General features: G+C 39.0%; 1 protein-coding gene across 2 annotated transcripts in view; it reads left to right on the top strand.

Moving 5' to 3' along the window:
* Positions 1-17,104, top strand: part of LOC111154471 (adipogenesis associated Mth938 domain containing) — a 41,405-nt gene that overhangs the window by 9,103 nt on the left and 15,198 nt on the right. For both annotated transcript variants that reach the window (XR_002641092.1, XM_022514082.1), the window contains exon 2: positions 4,073-4,222. Coding sequence is in view for 1 of the 2 variants with exons in the window: in XM_022514082.1 (XP_022369790.1) it covers positions 4,091-4,222 (132 nt within the window). In the remaining variant the exon portion in view is untranslated. The remainder of the gene's footprint in view (positions 1-4,072; positions 4,223-17,104) is intronic.

Here is a 17,104-nt window from a genome sequence, read left to right as displayed (position 1 = left end):
CTGAGCCAAAGGCAGATGCTTAATGACAGAGCCACCCAGGCACCCCTAAATAAATCTTTAAAAAAAAGACAATCAGTGAAAACTGAACATGGACCAGGTATTATATGCTATTAAAGATTGTCGTGTTTATTTTAAAGTCCTAAAATAAGCCCTTATTTGCTAAACGTAGATAATTAAGTATTCACAAATGAAATGATACGCTGCTTCAGATTTGCCCTACCCCCCAAAAGTGGAAGGAAACGCATCAAAATTTAAGAATGGAAAAAAGCTGTAACTATTGAAGCTGGACGAAGACCTGAAGGCTCATATTATTTTCTCTCTTTTTGTGTATTTGTGAAGCTGTCTAGCAAACAAAAATTAACTTTTTGTAAAAATTACATGAAAGTACTGTATTCTATCTAAAATAGTAACTAATTTATTCATTCAACATACATACAAGAAGTGCCTCTTGTATGCACCAAGCATCATTCTAGCTCCTGGGGATACAATAGTGAATAAAGCAGAAGGAATTCCTGCTCTCACAGATCTTACAGTCAAATGGAGAAGACTGGCAAAGAATATATAGTTTCACACGGTAAACATTCTGAAGAAAAATAAAGTGTGCAGTGGATTAAAGAGTAATGTGGGGAGGCTATTCTAGATAGGACAGTGAGGAAAGTTCACTCTGAGGACCCAACTATTTTTTTAAATTTTTTAATTTTTTTTTATTAACATATAGTGTATTATTGGCCCCAGGGGTACAGGTCTGTGAATCGCCAGGTTTACACACTTTGCAGCACTCACCGTAGCACATACCCTCCCCAATGTCCATAACCCAACCCCCCTCTCCCTACTCCCCTCCCCGCCAGCAACCCTCAGTTTGTTTTGTGAGATTAAGAGTCTCTTATGGTTTGTCTCCCTCCCGATCCCATCTTATTTCATTTATTCCTTTCCTACCCCCCCAAACCTCCCACGTTGCCTCTCAACGTCCTCATATCAGGGAGATCATATGATAATTATCTTTCTCTGATTGACTTATTTCGCTAAGCATAATACCCTCTGGGGACCCAACTTTTGAGAGGACACTTAACTGAGGCAGACAGAGAGCCATAGGAAGATTTAGGGAAGCAGCGTTCCAGGCAGAAGAAAGGTACAAACCCAGAATATGGGAAAGTCTAAAATGCTTTATATAAAACTCTAGAAAAATATATACAAAACTGTTCTCAGTGATTCTCTCCAGAATAATCTCTAAAGAGCACATTTTGTTTTTTAACTTTTTCTATTTGAGATTTATTCATTGGTGTGCCTGGTGGCTCAGTTGGTTATGCCTCTGCCTTCAGCTCAGGTCATGATCTCAGGGTCTGGTGATGGAGCTCCACATTGAACTCCCTGCTCAGCAGGGAGCCTGCTTCTCCCTCTCCTCCCTGCTCTTCCTCTCTCTCTCTCAAATAGATATAAAATCTTTTTTAAAAAACTGGAAGAAAGCAAAATAAACACAAGATAAATGGAAGGAAATAATAAAGATAAGCATAGATATTAATGAAATAGAGAGTAGAAAGATAGGGAAAAGCAACAAATCCAAAAATTGATACTTTGAAAATAACCACAAATTTGACACATCTTTAGCTAGACAGGCCAAGATGAAAATAGAAAAGTCAAGTAACTAAAATCTGATATGAACAAGAAGACATAACTATCTATAGTAATTTTAAAAAGGATTGTAAAGGAACATTATAAATAACTGTATGCCTACCAGTTAGATAATCTAAAAGAAATTAACAAATTTCTAGAACAACAGAAACTATTGAAACTCAAGAAAATCTGGATAGAATTATAACTAGTAAAAAAGATTGAATTAGGAGTTTAAACCGTCCCCTCACCTGCCCCCAACAAAAGACCAAGAAAGACACCAAGAGTGCTAATGCACTGAAAAAATGCCATGTGTTTAAAAAAAAAAAAAAAAAGCAAGGAGGAATCCATCTGCAAGCCAGCAAGAGCGGTCTCACCAGATATCCTGCTGGTACCTTGATCTTGGACTTCTAGCCTCCAGACTGAGAAAATTTCTGTTTTTTAAGCCGCTCAGTCTGCCATATTTTGTTATGGAAGCTTTAGAAGGCTAACACAGGTCTTTCTCGGTACCCATAACAATTCTTTATACTTCCCTTATACCACTTTTTAAAAGTTAATTCATATTAAAAAAATTATCTTAAAAAATTAGTTATTTGGGGGCGCCTGGGTGGCTCAATGGGTTAAAGCCTCTGCCTTCGGCTCAGGTCATGATCCTGGGGTCCTGGGATGGAGCCCCACATTGGGCTCTCTGCTCAGCGGGGAGCATGTTTCCTCCTCTCTCTCTGCCTGCCTCTCTGCCTACTTGTGATCTCTGCCTGTCAAATAAATAAATAAAATCTTAAAAAAAAAATTAGTTATTTGTATATGTCTTCTCCCCCCTGCATGTTATTCTTTGTACTTAGTCACTTGCCTAGACTAAATCTGTGATTTCTATCTCCCACGCAATGTGTGGCCACCAGGATTTGTATTTAATTTTTATTCTTTTTTTTAAGTTTATTATTATTATTTTACTCATTCATTCATTCATTCATTCATTTTTTTCCCATCTATTTTTTAGTACTCTCTATACCTAACATGGGGCTTGAACTTATGACCCTGAGATCGAGAGTCGCATGCTCTTCCAAATGAGCCAGGCACCCCTTTAATTTCTATTCTTGTTTTTTTTTAAACTTGGTTTCCTAGGGGTCTCCTCTGTGTCTGTATTACTTAGTGTTCAGTCAAAGAAAGATTGTGATCAAACACCTTAAGCCAATAAGACTTTCACTCTCGGGTGCCTGGGTGGCTCAGTGGGTTAAGCCTCTGCCTTAGGCTCAGGTCATGATCTCAGGGTCCTGGGATCAAGTCCCACATCGGGCTCTCTGCTCAGCAGAGAGCCTGCTTCCTCCTCTCTCTCTCTCTCTCTCTCTCTCTCTCTGCCTGCCTCTCTACCTACTTGTGATCTCTCTCTCTCTCTCTCTCTCTGTCAAATAAATAAATAAAAAATCTTAAAAAAAAAAAAAAGACTTTCACTCTCTACTGGTGGGTCAGTGTGTGCACTGAGGAGTACGTGCAATGTTCAGACTGTTTCCATTTCTTGTCTGGCTTTTACATTGTTCTAAGTCCTCTTGAGCCATCTTGCTTCTCAATTTTGCATGTGCTGTTGGCTCCACGGGCTAGAGTGTTTGCATGATTTAAGCCTCCTTGGTTTTTGCCCTTGATACATACATTCACAGCATTTGGTCCACTCTGGATATGTGGAAAGCTCATCAAGTCCCCTAATAGGGGCTATGTCAGCTCTGAGAAATTCCTGTTAAATCCCTGCCTGCTCTGCAAATCCATCGCTTGCTCCAAACAGGCCCACAGTAGCAATGAAGCAGAGCCACCTGCCATCCATATTTGTTTGTCGCTGAGATCACCAATTTAATATATAAGGCTCTAAATCAATCAAGCCTCCTCTGGCCAAAGCAACGAGAGTGTTGTTGATTTTCATATCCTGCCTTAACCAAGTTGAACCTCTGTGCCAGCTGAACTGATTGAGGGCATGACAGTAATCCCAGGCAGGAACAACATGCCTGTCCTCCAAAATTCAGTGGTTTTCATAAAGAAGGACTTCTCAGCTTGTAGTATGCCTTTATTATTATTTCTAGAGTATCAAGTTACTATTTTGAAAGGTTTATCCAGCTTTATACTTGCTTTTTGGAGAAAGGATGTGTCAACCTCCTCACTCCATCATGCTGAAGTAAATCTTGTAATTTTATCTCTCAAAATATCAAGAATTCCTTCCAGAGTCTGAGAAGTAATGTAATATCTAGTTTCCATAGTTAAATGATTCAGGATCTCAAGAGTTAATATTTTACTTTTTAGACCTCTAGAGAAGTCACAACCACAAAATGACAAAGATGCTTCTTAACTCATAGGGGACCAGGGTTTACTGCATTTTGTATATAGTAGTATATTCTAAAAGACATTTTTGTGTATACTATAGCTCCTATATTTTGGAGTTGTTTCAATCTTACTTCATAACATATTTTTCTTTTAATTTCAGAGTTCACTTAAGTTCCTTATGTCCTCCCCTGAAATTGCTTCCCTATCATGGGGGCAAATGAAAGTACAAGGCTCTGCTAAAACCTATAAGGACTGCAAAGTGTGGCCAGGGGGAAGTCGGGCTTGGGATTGGAGAGAAACAGGAACTGAGGTAAGCTGTTAGTGTTTGGTTAACACTGCCTAAGTGATTTCAAAGGTCCTAAGCCATAATGACCAAGTGAAGAGTAACTATTCCTTTTATTCCTCTCTCTCTCTCAATATAATGCACATACCAGTAACTCACTCTATTATTTTTTTTCAAAGATTTTATTTATTTATTTGAGAGAGAGTGAGTGAGCCAGAGAGCAAACAGGCACAAGCAGGGGAAGGGACAGAGGGAGAGGGAGAAGCAGACTTTCCACTGAGCAGGTAGCCCCATGCAGGCTCCCTCCGGAGACTCCAGGATCATGACCTGAGCTGAAGGCAGGCATTTAACTGAGCCACTCAAGGGCCCCTAACTCACCCTTTTAAAGTATGCAATTCAATGGACTTTTTATTGGCATAAACTTGTGCAGTAGTTACCAGTGCTAATTCCAGAATACACTTACCACCTCAAAAGGAAAACTCATAACCATAAGCAGCTACTCACCTTTCTTCCCTTTCTTCTCTCCCCCCAACTCCTGCAACTACTAATCTACTTTTCTTTTTTTAAGATTTTATTTTTTTAAGTAATCTCTACACCCAATGTGAGGCTCAAACTGAAAACCTGAGATCAAGAGTTGCATGCTCTTCCAACTGAACCAGCCAGGCTCCCCTAATCTACTTTCTGTTGCTATAGATGTGCTTGTTCTAGACTTTTATTATGAATAGAATCATTCAGTTCTCTTAGGTATATACCTAGGATTGGAAATGCTGGTCATATGACAAGTCTAGATTTAATCCTTTGAGGAACTGCCAAGTTTTTTTCCAAAGCAAATGCACTGTTTTACATTTTAGATTGTAGGAATTATGAAGGTTCCAATTTTTCTAAATCTCTCCTCACTGACACTTGGTATTGTTTGTTTTGTTTTTATTATATATCATCTTGGTGGTTGTGAAATGTTATCTCATTGTGGTTTGAACTTGCATTTCCCTTATGTTATATTTCCTCCAGGATTCTCATTGTGCCATACCCAAGGTAGAGGTTGGGTGAAAGAAGAGAGCCCCTAGGGACGCCTGGGTGGCTCAGTTGGTTAAGCAGCTGCCTTCGGCTCAGGTCATGATCCCGGCGTCCTGGGATTGAGTCCCGCATCGGGCTCCGTGCTCGGCAGGGAGCCTGCTTCTCCCTCTGCCTCTGCCTGCCACTCTGTCTGCCTGTGCTTGCTCTCTCTCTCTCTCTGACAAATAAATAAACAAAATCTTAAAAAAAAAAAAAAAAGAAGAGAGCCCCTAGCTCTTGACCACATTCACTTAGGACTTAGTCTCAGCCACAGACAGCTGGGGGCAGGATGAAAAATGCTTAAGTCCTGTTTTTCCCAGGAACAAAGCCTTCCAGCTGGTAGCTAAGAGGGGAAACAATTCTGTGTTCTGGGCCATAGCAGTCTGGAATGGAGTGTCCACCTCACTAAGCTAGGAGCAGGGTTGCAGGGCGGGTGGGGGTGGGGTGTCAGGCTGCAGTCTTTCTGAAAAACCACAAATACTCACCTTTCCTACCAAATATTTACAAATTTTCCCAAAGAGATGTTTCTTCATTTGCTGTTTGTTCCTAGGATAAAATTTTTTAATTTTTAATTTTTTGATTGGGGTGGGTGTAAAATTTTTTTTTGTGGGTTTTTTAAGTTTTTCTTTGTTTCTTTTAATAATTTTCATTTTGGAGCAGGTCATGGAGCTCTTCATGCTGTAGTGATAGAAGTTGATCCTTCAGTTTTGAAAGATAATTTTACTTGATATATAATTCTTGATTAAAATTCTTGTTCTTGGGGTGCCTGGGTGGCTCAGTGGGTTAAGCCTCTGCCTTTGGCTCAGGCCATGATCCCAAGGTCCAGGGATCAAGCCCCACATCAGGCTCTCTGCAGAGCAGAGAGAGAGAGCCTGCTTCCTCCTCTCTCTCTCTCTCTCTCTCTGCCTGCCTCTCTGACTACTTGTGATCTCTGTCTGTCAAATAAATAAATAAAATATTTTTAAAAAATAAAATAAAATAGAATTCTTTTTCTTTTAGCACTTTGAATATGTCATCCCACTTTTTGGGCTTCATTGGTTACTAATGAGAAACAACTATTAAAGTTTCCTTGACTTGACAAGTCATTTCTCTCTTGCTGCTTTCAAAATTCTTTGTCTTTTGCTTTTGACAATTTCACTGTGATGTGTCTACACATGAATCACTTTGAATTTATCCTACTTGGAATATGTTGAACTTTGTGGATGTGTACATTGTTTTTCATCAGATTTGGGGAATTTTCAGTCATTCTTCAAATATCCTTTCTGTCCCTCTGTCTCTCCTCTCCTGTAATACCCATTATGAGTATATTGTATGTTAAATGATAGTCCCTCAGGTGCCTGAGGCTTTGTTCATTTTCTTCTCTTTCCCTTTTTTCTCAAATTGCTAGTCTCAGTTGGTGTATTTTTCAGTTTTGCTGATTCTTACCTACTATTGAGCCTTTTTAGTGAAATTGTCACTAAAATTGTCACTTGGTTACTGTACTGTACTTTTCAACTCCAGCATTTCTATTTTATCCTTTAAAAAATAATTTCTAGGGGCGCCTGGGTGGCTCAGTGGGTTAAGCCGCTGCCTTCAGCTCGGGTCATGATCTCAGGGTCCTGGGATCGAGCCCCACATCGGGCTCTCTGCTCAGCAGGGAGTCTGCTTCCCTCTCTCTCTCTGCCTGCTTCTCTGTCTACTTGTGATCTCTCTCTGTCAAATAAATAAATAAAATCTTTAAAAAAAATAAATAAAAAATAATTTCTAACTATTGATAGTCTCTATTTTTTAAGATATTGTCCTCATACTTTCCGTTAGTTCTTTGAATACAGTTTCCTAGAATAATGATTAGACAGAGGTTTCTTTGTATGCCTGCAACCAGTAGGTGTTCCCAGTGTTTGCCAAGGGACTCTGTATGCAATTTGGGCTATTTAAAATTCTGCCTATTTCTTGCTTATGTATGTATGTAGGTCAGCCAGAGCGGTGACCTTAGGGCCTTGTCATGTTATTCCTGAGCATGAGCACAATCCTGGACGTATATTGCCATTTCAATACCAGGGTTCATATCAGAGCTTTTCAAAGCCCTCTGTGGATATCTTATTTCCCAATTTTCCCTTTTGAGTTTTTTGGTTGACCTCTTGTTTGCCCTATTGTCTAATGCATCAAGCAACTGCATTTTTAAAAATTTGTCTCTGGGGCTGCCTGGGTGGCTCAGTGGGTTAAGCTTCTGCCTTCAGCTCAGGTCATGATCTCAGGGTCCTGGGATCGAGTTCCGCATAGGGCTCTCTGCTAGGCAGGGAGCCTGCTTCCTCCTCCCTCTCTCTCTCTCTGCTTGCCTCTCTGCCTACTTGTGATCTCTCTCTGACAAATAAATAAAATCTTAAAAAAAAAAATTGTCTCTAATAGTTTGGGACAAACTTCTTTGGAGGTGGCGGTGGGGGAAGAGATTTACGCGGCAAACTCCAAGTCAGATCAAATAAAGACAGCCTACAAGTTGGGCTGTCCAGAGAACCATCAGACTGGTCAAATAATGACAGTTTTCTGGGAATGGAGGTGTGAGGGGGTTTTGATCTATTATTCCATGTTGTGTGACTTCCAGACAGGTAGTTTTCACTGTGACTGTGGTTGTTGTTTTTCAAGGCTACTACAGAACTGGGGATGGAGTAGACTGGAATAGGGCAAGTTAAAATTAGGCAAAGCTCACTTTTCAGTGATTTTTTTTTTTAATCAACACACCCCGAATTCCTGGAAACCTTTGTTAACTTCCACACAACAGAGTACGTTTATTTTTATACTTCTTCCATTATTCTCATTGCTTTTATGAAGAAAAGGATTTTCAGAGGTTCTTCACAACATTTTCTCTGATATCACTCAGAAATAACGGTTTCAGGGGTACCTGGCCTCAGTTGGTTAAGGGTCTGCCTTTTGCTCAGGTCATGATCCTGGGTTCCTGGAATCAAGCCCCAAATTAGGTTCTCTGCTCAGCAGGGAGACTGCTTCTTCCTTTCCCTCTGCCTGCCACTGCCCCTGCTTGTTCTCTCTCTCTCTCTCTCTCTCTCTCTCTCAAATAAATAAATAAATAAAACCTTAGAAAGAGGGAAAGAAAGGAAGGAAGGAAGAACGAACGAACAAAACTATTTTGGATTCATACTTACACAGTGGTGTGCTGGTCATGGCTTTCACTGGCTTGTGAGAATTGATTGTTAAATTTTCAGGAATTCTGTAAGCCAGTTTTTAGACAGAGCCATTATTAAAAACTAGATTATATAAATTTACTCAAGTGAATCATTTAAGACCTATGTAATATATTTAAAATTCATTATTCCTAATTATTTTACTATATTCTATGCTTTAGAAATTATTTATATCCACTGTTACCTGTATGATGAAAATAGTATATATGTGCTACTGTACATCTCTTATTAACTCTGCATTCAGTGATGTCACATTGGTATCTTAAATATCGTGGGAATGTTTACACCACAGAAACTGGGAAACACTACATATTAGGGGTTCTTTTTTTTTTTTTTTTTGTCTTTGTAACTTAATGGCTTTGAAAATTGTGTTATTAAACATAATAAGTTTAATTCATTGCGAATTGTGAAGAATAATAGACCTGTGTACTCATATTCCAGTTTTAAAAATAAAATCTTAGAAATTTGATCTCTTTCTCTGTACCCTTATCAGTGTCCTGAATTTCCTTTATACTTTTCAAATATCTGTCTGTAGCCACAACCCTTTTGCATTGTTCTTCATATTCAAACTTTTATATTAATGGTATCACCTCTTGTCCACTTTTTTTTGTATTGAGGTGTTATTCCACTTTTCTTATTCTTTTGTAAGCTGTGCTTTTTATTTCTATTTTCTCAGTAGTTATCTTTAAAATCGTGATATGTTAGGTTGAACCACATGAAATTAACAGTATTTTCTAGATAAAGAGTTGAATTTAGGAATTGCATGTAGTTCATCCTAATAACACCTTAAGGTCTAAAGTTAATTTTTATCTTTACCTTAGTATGCTTTCCTCTCATCACTTCCTTTCCATCTTATACATTATTGTTATCCAATAATTTAGTTCCTTTAAAAGCAGAAATTTTATTTTCTTATTTAATTAAGATACTTTGTTTTTTAATCATTACAATCAATGTTTGCTTATATTTATCCACATGTATACCAGTTTCCTTGCTTATCACCCCTTCTTGCAATTTGCATCAGTTGTAAATTGATTTCTTTCTTTCTTTCTTTTCTTTCTTTTTTTTTAATTGCTATCCTTGCAAATTCCTTTAGTGAGGATCTTTTGATAAACTCTCTCCACTTTTTTTGTCTGAAAAGGTTCTCATTTATTAATTCTAATTTTTCTGGGTGTTCTAGGTTGACAATAATTTTTTATCTCTGGGAATCCCGAATGGTCTATGTCCTTTTTGACATTTGTCCTATCAAAGACTTATATTTGTTTCTTCATGGCATCCTACATTACTTTCAATCTGGGACAATTATTAGTTAATTTCCTGACTGGGAGCTTCCCAGATCATGCTGATAGTGTACATTTGAACCCCAAAGTAATGTGTAGGCAAGTTTGTGATTATAAATTCTCAGGGGACACATTTTCCCCCAACACAGAGCCCCAGCTGGCTGAGACAGAGAGCTTTCTTTGTCCTTTTCCTGGATTTTTTGGGCCAATTCTTTTATTGAAGATGGGTTTAAGAAGGGCACGCTGCCCATTTGGGAGGGGTGTCACATTTCCAATGTCCTGCCTTGCTTAAGGCTTACCTCCTAGTCTCAGAGTGTCTCTTAAATTAACAAGTCAGGAAATGACAGATGTTGGCAAGGATGAGGAGAAAGGGGAACCTTCCTAAACTGTTAGTGGGAATGCAAACTGGTGTGGCCACTCTGGAAAACACTATGGAGGTTCCTCAAAAAGTTGAAAATAGAGCTACCCTATAATCCAGCAATTGCACTACTGGGTATTTACCCCCAAAGATACAAATGTCGTGATCCTAAGGGGCACCTGCACCCCATGTTTATAGCAGCGATGTCCACAATACCCAAACTATGGAAAGAGTCCAGATGTCCATCAAGAGATGAATGAGTACGGGGCGCCTGGGTGGCTCAGTGGGTTAAAGCCTCTGCCTTCAGCTCAGGTCATGTTCCCAGGGTCCTGGGATCGAGCCCCACATTGGGCTCTTTGCTCAGTGGGGAGCCTGCTTCCTCCTCTCTCTCTGCCTGCCTCTCTGCCTACTTGTGATCTCTGTCATTCAAATAAATAAATAAAATCTTAAAAAAAAAAAGAGATGAATGAGTAAAGGACGTGGTACACACACACACACACACACATAAATAATATTCCATTGTGTGTGTGTGTGTGTGTATATATATAATGGAATATTACACAACCATCAAAAAATATGAAATCTTGCCATTTACAACAATGTGGATGGAACTAGAGGGTATCATGCTGAGTAAAATAAGTCAGTTGGAGAAAGACAATTATCATATGATCTCCCTGATATGCAGAATTTAAGAAACAAGGCAGAGAGGATCATAGGGGAAGAGAGTTAAAAATGAAACAAGATGAAACCAGAGAGGGAGACAAACCATAAGAGACTCTTAATCTCAGGAAACAAATTGAGGGTTGCTGGAGTGGAGGTGGAGTAGGAGGGCTGGGGTGGCTGGATGATGAACAGTGGGGAGGGTATGTGTTGTGGTGAGCACTGGGTTTTGTGTAAGACTGATGAATCACAAACCTGTACCCCTGAAACAAACCTCTGTTCACAAATGAAAAAATAGTTGAATATTGAAAACCTTAGCATATGAATAGTTTACTATAACTCCAAATGTATATAATTTGTAAACAAAATGATTTTATACTTCTAGAGTATCACATTCTATAGGACAGACACTTCCAATGATAAAATTTCTCATTAAAAATTAAAAAAAGAAAAGACTGTAAGAATGGCAAGTGCTTGGGGCGCCTGGGTGGCTCAGTGGGTTAAAGCCTCTGCCTTCAGCTCAGGTCATGATCCCAGGGTCCTGGGATCGAGCCCCGCTCTCTGCTCGGCAGGGAGGCTGCTTCCTCCTCTCTCTCTTTGCCTGCCTTTCTCCATACTTGTGATCTCTGTCTGTCAAATAAATAAATAAAAATCTTTAAAAAAAAAAAAAGAATGGCAAGTGTTGTTACTTCAATATCAGTTGATCATTCTTATTTTCAACTGTCTCTTCACTTTGGCCTCTGGGAATTTCCCTTTCCTTTGCAAGCTCAGTTAAGCATTTCAAGGGATGTTTATTTTTATCCAGCATTTGTAGGCATTTTGTTTAAAGAAACTTTTCTCAAGTGTAATAGTTTATCACATTATAAACAATCACACCTACATAAATCTGCATAATAAACAGTCAAACCTATATAACTGAGCTCCACGGAAGAAGAGAATTTCAGCACATGCTCTCTGTTCATGCCTTGGTTTTGAACCACATGCTCTCATCATTTTCGTCCAAGCATCTAGTTGCTTGTTAGCTACTAACCTTGATCTTAAAGGAATATACTGGATGGTTAAAAAGATTGAGATATAGAAGGGGCAGAATGAGCTCTGGGGGAAGGCTGAGGAATAAGAAGACATAAGGCTTTTTTTTTAAGATTTTATTTATTTATTTGACAGAGATCACAAGTAGGCAGAGAGGCAGGCAGAGAGAGAGGAAGGGAAGCAGGCTCCCTGCCGAGCAGAGAGCCCGACGCGGGGCTCGATCCCAGGACCCTGGGATCATGACCCGAGCTGAAGGCAGAGGCTTTAACCCACTGAGCCACCCAGGCGCCCTGACATAAGGCTTTTGAACCAAATGACTCCACTGGATTATTTTATAGAGTGAAGCCAGAGTGTAAGACGTAGGCAGTAGGATGGTTCACAGATGTCTGCAGTGTTGAGTTTATACCTTATTCAGTGGACAAGGCATAGTCACTTGAGATATTTATGCAGGAGACTGATATGTCTGACAAAGATTATCCAGATTATGGCTATAAGATATATTGGAGTACTAATTTATGAGTGTGCCACATTGAAGAGATTTTCTTCCTCCTCAGAAATGGATTTAACACTATATAGTGTGCTTTTCCCAAATAGAACTGTATGAATTAATATTACTATTAACCTCATCCTTTATTTAAGGAAAATTAAGGACAGAGAAGTTATATAACTTGCATAGACACAGAGCTAAAAAAATGTGAAATCAAATAGCAAACCCAGGTCACATTCTAGCTTTATTTCCCATTCCTTCCTACTATATCATGATTCCTCTTATAAACTTTAAGCTTAAAAACTATAAAACTGAGACTATAAAAAACTGTAAAACTAAAAAATCCTATAAAACTGAGGAGGTACCATTGATGATAATAGGAAGATAGGAAAGGGTTGCCATAAATTTAATTTTGATCTTTAAAGTTTTATTTGTCAGGGTGCCTAGATGGCTCAGTTGTTGGGCATCTGCCTCAGCTCCAGTCATGATTCCAGGGTCCTGGGATTGAGCCCTGTATCAGGCTTCCTGCTCTGCGGGAAGCCTGCTTCTCCCTTTCCCCTTCCCCCTTCTTGTGTTCCCTCTCTTTCTGTCAAATAATAAATAAAATCTTCAAAAAAAAAATAGAGTTTTATTTGTCAGTAGGATAAGCAAGAAGAGGTAGTCTAGAAGACTAGAGGTTCTAGTTGGGATAAGAGCTGGGAGAGATAGAGGAAAAACCGAGGTGTTGATCTATAGCTCACCTAGATAGAGGCAGACGGACATGGACTCAAAGGCCATGGAGTCTTCATTGACATAATGGAGACAGCCTACTTCACAGGGCTGATCTAAGGATTAAAGTACTGTGCTAGATGGGATGTAGGCAATAGATGGAGCTGTTATTTTTAAATCAGTAGTGGTGTGGGTGGAAATGAGACTGTTGAAAACTATTAAGAAGGTGAAATTGACAGGATAAGGCGATTTGTTAGATTTAGCAGGCGAGGGAAAATTCTAGCATGGATAACTGGGTACATGGTGGTGCTGTTCATTGAGATTGGGTATATCAGAGCAGGAATAAATGTGTTTGTGTTTAGAGCAAAGGCTGAGTAGAGAAAATGGTGTATGTTGAACCTGAATTTATATTAGGGCTTCTAGATAGAGATATGTAGTAGACATTTAGGTTCGTAAGTCCCGGCACTGTCACATTTTAGCTGGGAAACCTTAAACAAGTTATTTAGCCTTTCTGTGCCTCAGTTTAATTGTCTATAAAAGGAGAATAATACTGTCTGTTTTTCATAGGTTGATGTAAGAGCATGGCATGGGTTGGGAAGAATAAATTTTTTAAATGTATGCCACTTGCCTTCATGCAAATTCATTCTTTTCTCTCAGTCAGTATTTCTCAGTGTCATTCATGAATCTCTTGCATCACAATCACCTAGAGTGCTTGTTTAAAATGCATGTTCTTTATCTCCCTCATTCTCCCAACCGACTCAATCAGAATCTCTTGGGGGTGGGACCTGGAAAATAATATACTTCAGGGGGTTGCTTTGAATATTAAATATGTTCATCTTTGTAAAGCTTCTACCACAGTGCCTGTTACATAGTAGATACTTCATTTTTTATAGTGATACACTTCTAAAATTTCCTTTCAATCCACATCTCCTATATTTTATAACACACCTGAAGACCTAGTCATTCCATACCAAATACTTACTCCCTTACAAACTTACCATGATCTTTCATTCCTTTGTACTTTTGCTAAAACCATTTCATTTACTTGAAATTACCTGCTTCCCTTTATACCTGATGAAATCTTACATGTCCTTCGATTCTTAGCCTTTGTATTATTTCCTCTATGAAGCACTTCTTGATAATCCTTGTGAGAACAAGCTGCTCTCTTCTTGTTATTTCTGTAATACTTTGTGCCTCTACTATAGCACTTTGTATAGTCCACCTGTATTTTATTTTTTTTTGAGATTTTATATATTTATTTGATAGAAATCACAAGTAGGCATAGAGGCAGGCAGAGAGGGGGGCGGGGGGAGAAGCAGGCTCCCTGCGAAGCCAGATGCGGGGCTCGATCCTAGGACCCTGAGATCTTGACCTGAGCCAAAGGCAGAGGCTTAACCCACTGAGCCACCTAGGTGCCCCCACCTGTATTTTAATGAGTATTTATCTGTTTCCCTCATTAAGTGGTAAACTCCCTAATGGCAAGAGTTATGCATTTTAGCACAGTGCCCGCAGAGTGGGATCTCAATAAATGTTTGCTGCATTTGTCATTATAGATATTATTAAACATTTCTTTTTTATTCTTTGCGAGTTCCCTCTGAGGAATCACATTGTAATTCCTTTTGTTTTTAAGATTTTATTTATTTATTTGAGAGAGAGAGAGAGCTCAAGCAGAGGGAAGGAAAGGGAAGTGGGGCATGGGGGGAGGAAGAGTGGAAGGGAGAAAAACAAGCAGACTCAGTGCTGAGCAAGGAGCCCTGCGTGGGGCTCAAGCCCCCATCCCTGAAATCACCACCTGAGCCAAAACCAAGACTTGGATGTTTAACTGACTGAGCCACCCAAGTGTCCCACGTTGATTCCTTTTTAATTAGTTTAAAAGGGGAAGATTTGTCTAGGTGGTACAGTCAGTTGAGGGTCCAGCTCTTGGTTTTGGCTGGGGTCGTGATCTTGGGGTTGTGGAATTGAGCCCTACTTCGAGTTCCAGGCTTGGTGCAGAGTCTGCATGGGATTCTTTCTTCCTCTCCCTGCCCCTCCCACTTGTGCTCTCTCTTTAAAATAAAAAAATATTAAAAAAAAATATATATATATGGCAGATTTTATCATGATTACATAATGGAAATATCAAGAAAATATATTGTCTTCAACTAGTGTCCTTAAAATAACAATACTAAATACTATTGTTAAATAATACTAAATACTACTACCTCCTCCCAAAACTCTACCAGTCATTAAACAACTATTATGTATGTAGTCAAATACAGCTTTTCCAGGATCACACAACTAATCATTTTTGGACTAGGATTTGAACCTGAGTCCTACTGTAAAGCCCATACTTTTTTACTATCTCATACTGTCTTTGCTCATTTCTATCCTGAAGTAATAATTGTCTTACAGGAGAAGACTTTTCTATGTGTAAACATACATGGGTGATTAATGTATATATTCTTTTGTTAGGGTGAAAAGAATCAAGAAGGAAAATATAACAAGTTTAAAATTAAAAGAAAGCCAAACTGGGGTGCCTGGATGGCTCAGTTTGTTATGCATCCCACTCTTGGTTTCAGCTCAAGTCATGATCTCAGGTTTCTGAGTTTGAGCCTCAAGTCAGGCTCCGCACTCAGTGTGGAGTCCACTTGTCTCTCTCCCTCCCCCTCTGCCCCTTCCCCCCTTTTTCTCCAATAAATAAATAAATAAAAAGGGGGTGGGGGGAGAAAGCCAAACCAATTACCCAAGGGCAACTAAAGGAAATGTGGAAACTTTACTCCAACTTCTAATTTTGAAAACCGTATGACCTATACAACACCTATATGAATAGCACAGTAAATTCCCTTACACCCTTTTTTTTTTTTAAAGATTTTATTTATTTATTTGTCAGAAAGAGAGAGAAATAGAGAGCAAGCATAAGCAGGGGTAGGGGCAGAGGGAGAACCAGGCTCCCTGCCAAGCTGGGAGCCTGCTTCAGGATTCGATCCCAGCACAACCCAAGCCAAAGGCAGACGCTTTCTGAGCTACCCAGGTATCCCTCCCCTATACCCTTAATCTAATAATTTCAAGTATAACAATTACTTTATTTTCTTCTCTAAACACACACACACACACACACACACACACACACACACTTCCCCCCACCCCTGAATCTTTTGAGTGTAAATGTTAGATATCATATTTCAGCATTTCTTTCCCAAGAACGTGAACATTCTCCTACAAAACTACAATATCATTATCATAAATAAGATTATCTTTGGTACAATAACATTATCTAGTATATAGTCTATCTTCAAATTTCCCTGAAGTCCCCAAAATGTCCTCTATAACTTTTGTTGGTTTTGTGGTTTACTTTTATATATAATACAGGCAATAGGTACAAAGTAGAACATAGTTCTCAGAAAGTTGTAGAACTGACACACCAGAGGGTCTGGTGCTCAGGGTAATGCTACTTAAGGAAAGACAGCTGAGCTGAGCTATTCCTAACCTTTTCAGCACTTAGATTTGTTTGCTTTTGCTTTTGTTTTCCCATTCACCCTGTAAACCTCGTTGACAACAGAAGGCCTATGCTGAGCTGCTTCTAGGTTGAACCTCTTCTCCTTTTTTTAAATTTTGAAAATTTTCAAACCTGCATAAAAAATAAGCGCTTGTATACCATCAGCCTGCACTCACCAATTGTTAACATTCTGCCAAATTTACTTTGTCTTTCTCTGGCATACACACTACCCCACTACCTCTCCCTTTTTCAATGACATTTTTGCTGAATCATTTGAAAGTAAGTTACATTGTAACTTAACACTTGATACTTACATGAACCCTAAACACTGCAGCATGTATCTACTAAAACAAAGCCTTCTGCCAGACAAAATCATAAAATTATACTCAAGGAACTCAGTTGCTCCCCATTTTTTCCTCTTTTATCACAGGGGTATTTTTGAAGTGTCTAGGCCAGTCGTTTTGTAGAACAGTCTATAATTTAGATTTGTCCGATTTTTTTCTACCACGATTAGATGCAAGTTAATCATTTTTGGCATGAATGTTTCCCAGGTCGTTGTGTCTTCAGTGTATCATATCTGGGGGCAATGTAAAGTCAGTTTGTCCAGTTACTGATGAGGTTATGTTTGATCATGTGGGTTAGATGGTGGTAAAGGTACATTTTTCCATTTGTAATCAGTTCATACTCTG

The sequence above is a fragment of the Enhydra lutris genome, unplaced genomic scaffold (assembly GCF_002288905.1).
Source record: "Enhydra lutris kenyoni isolate GAN:26980312 unplaced genomic scaffold, ASM228890v2 scaffoldscaffold37, whole genome shotgun sequence".
NCBI lineage: Eukaryota > Metazoa > Chordata > Mammalia > Carnivora > Mustelidae > Enhydra > Enhydra lutris.
This window is presented reverse-complemented; position numbering and strand designations above follow the sequence as displayed.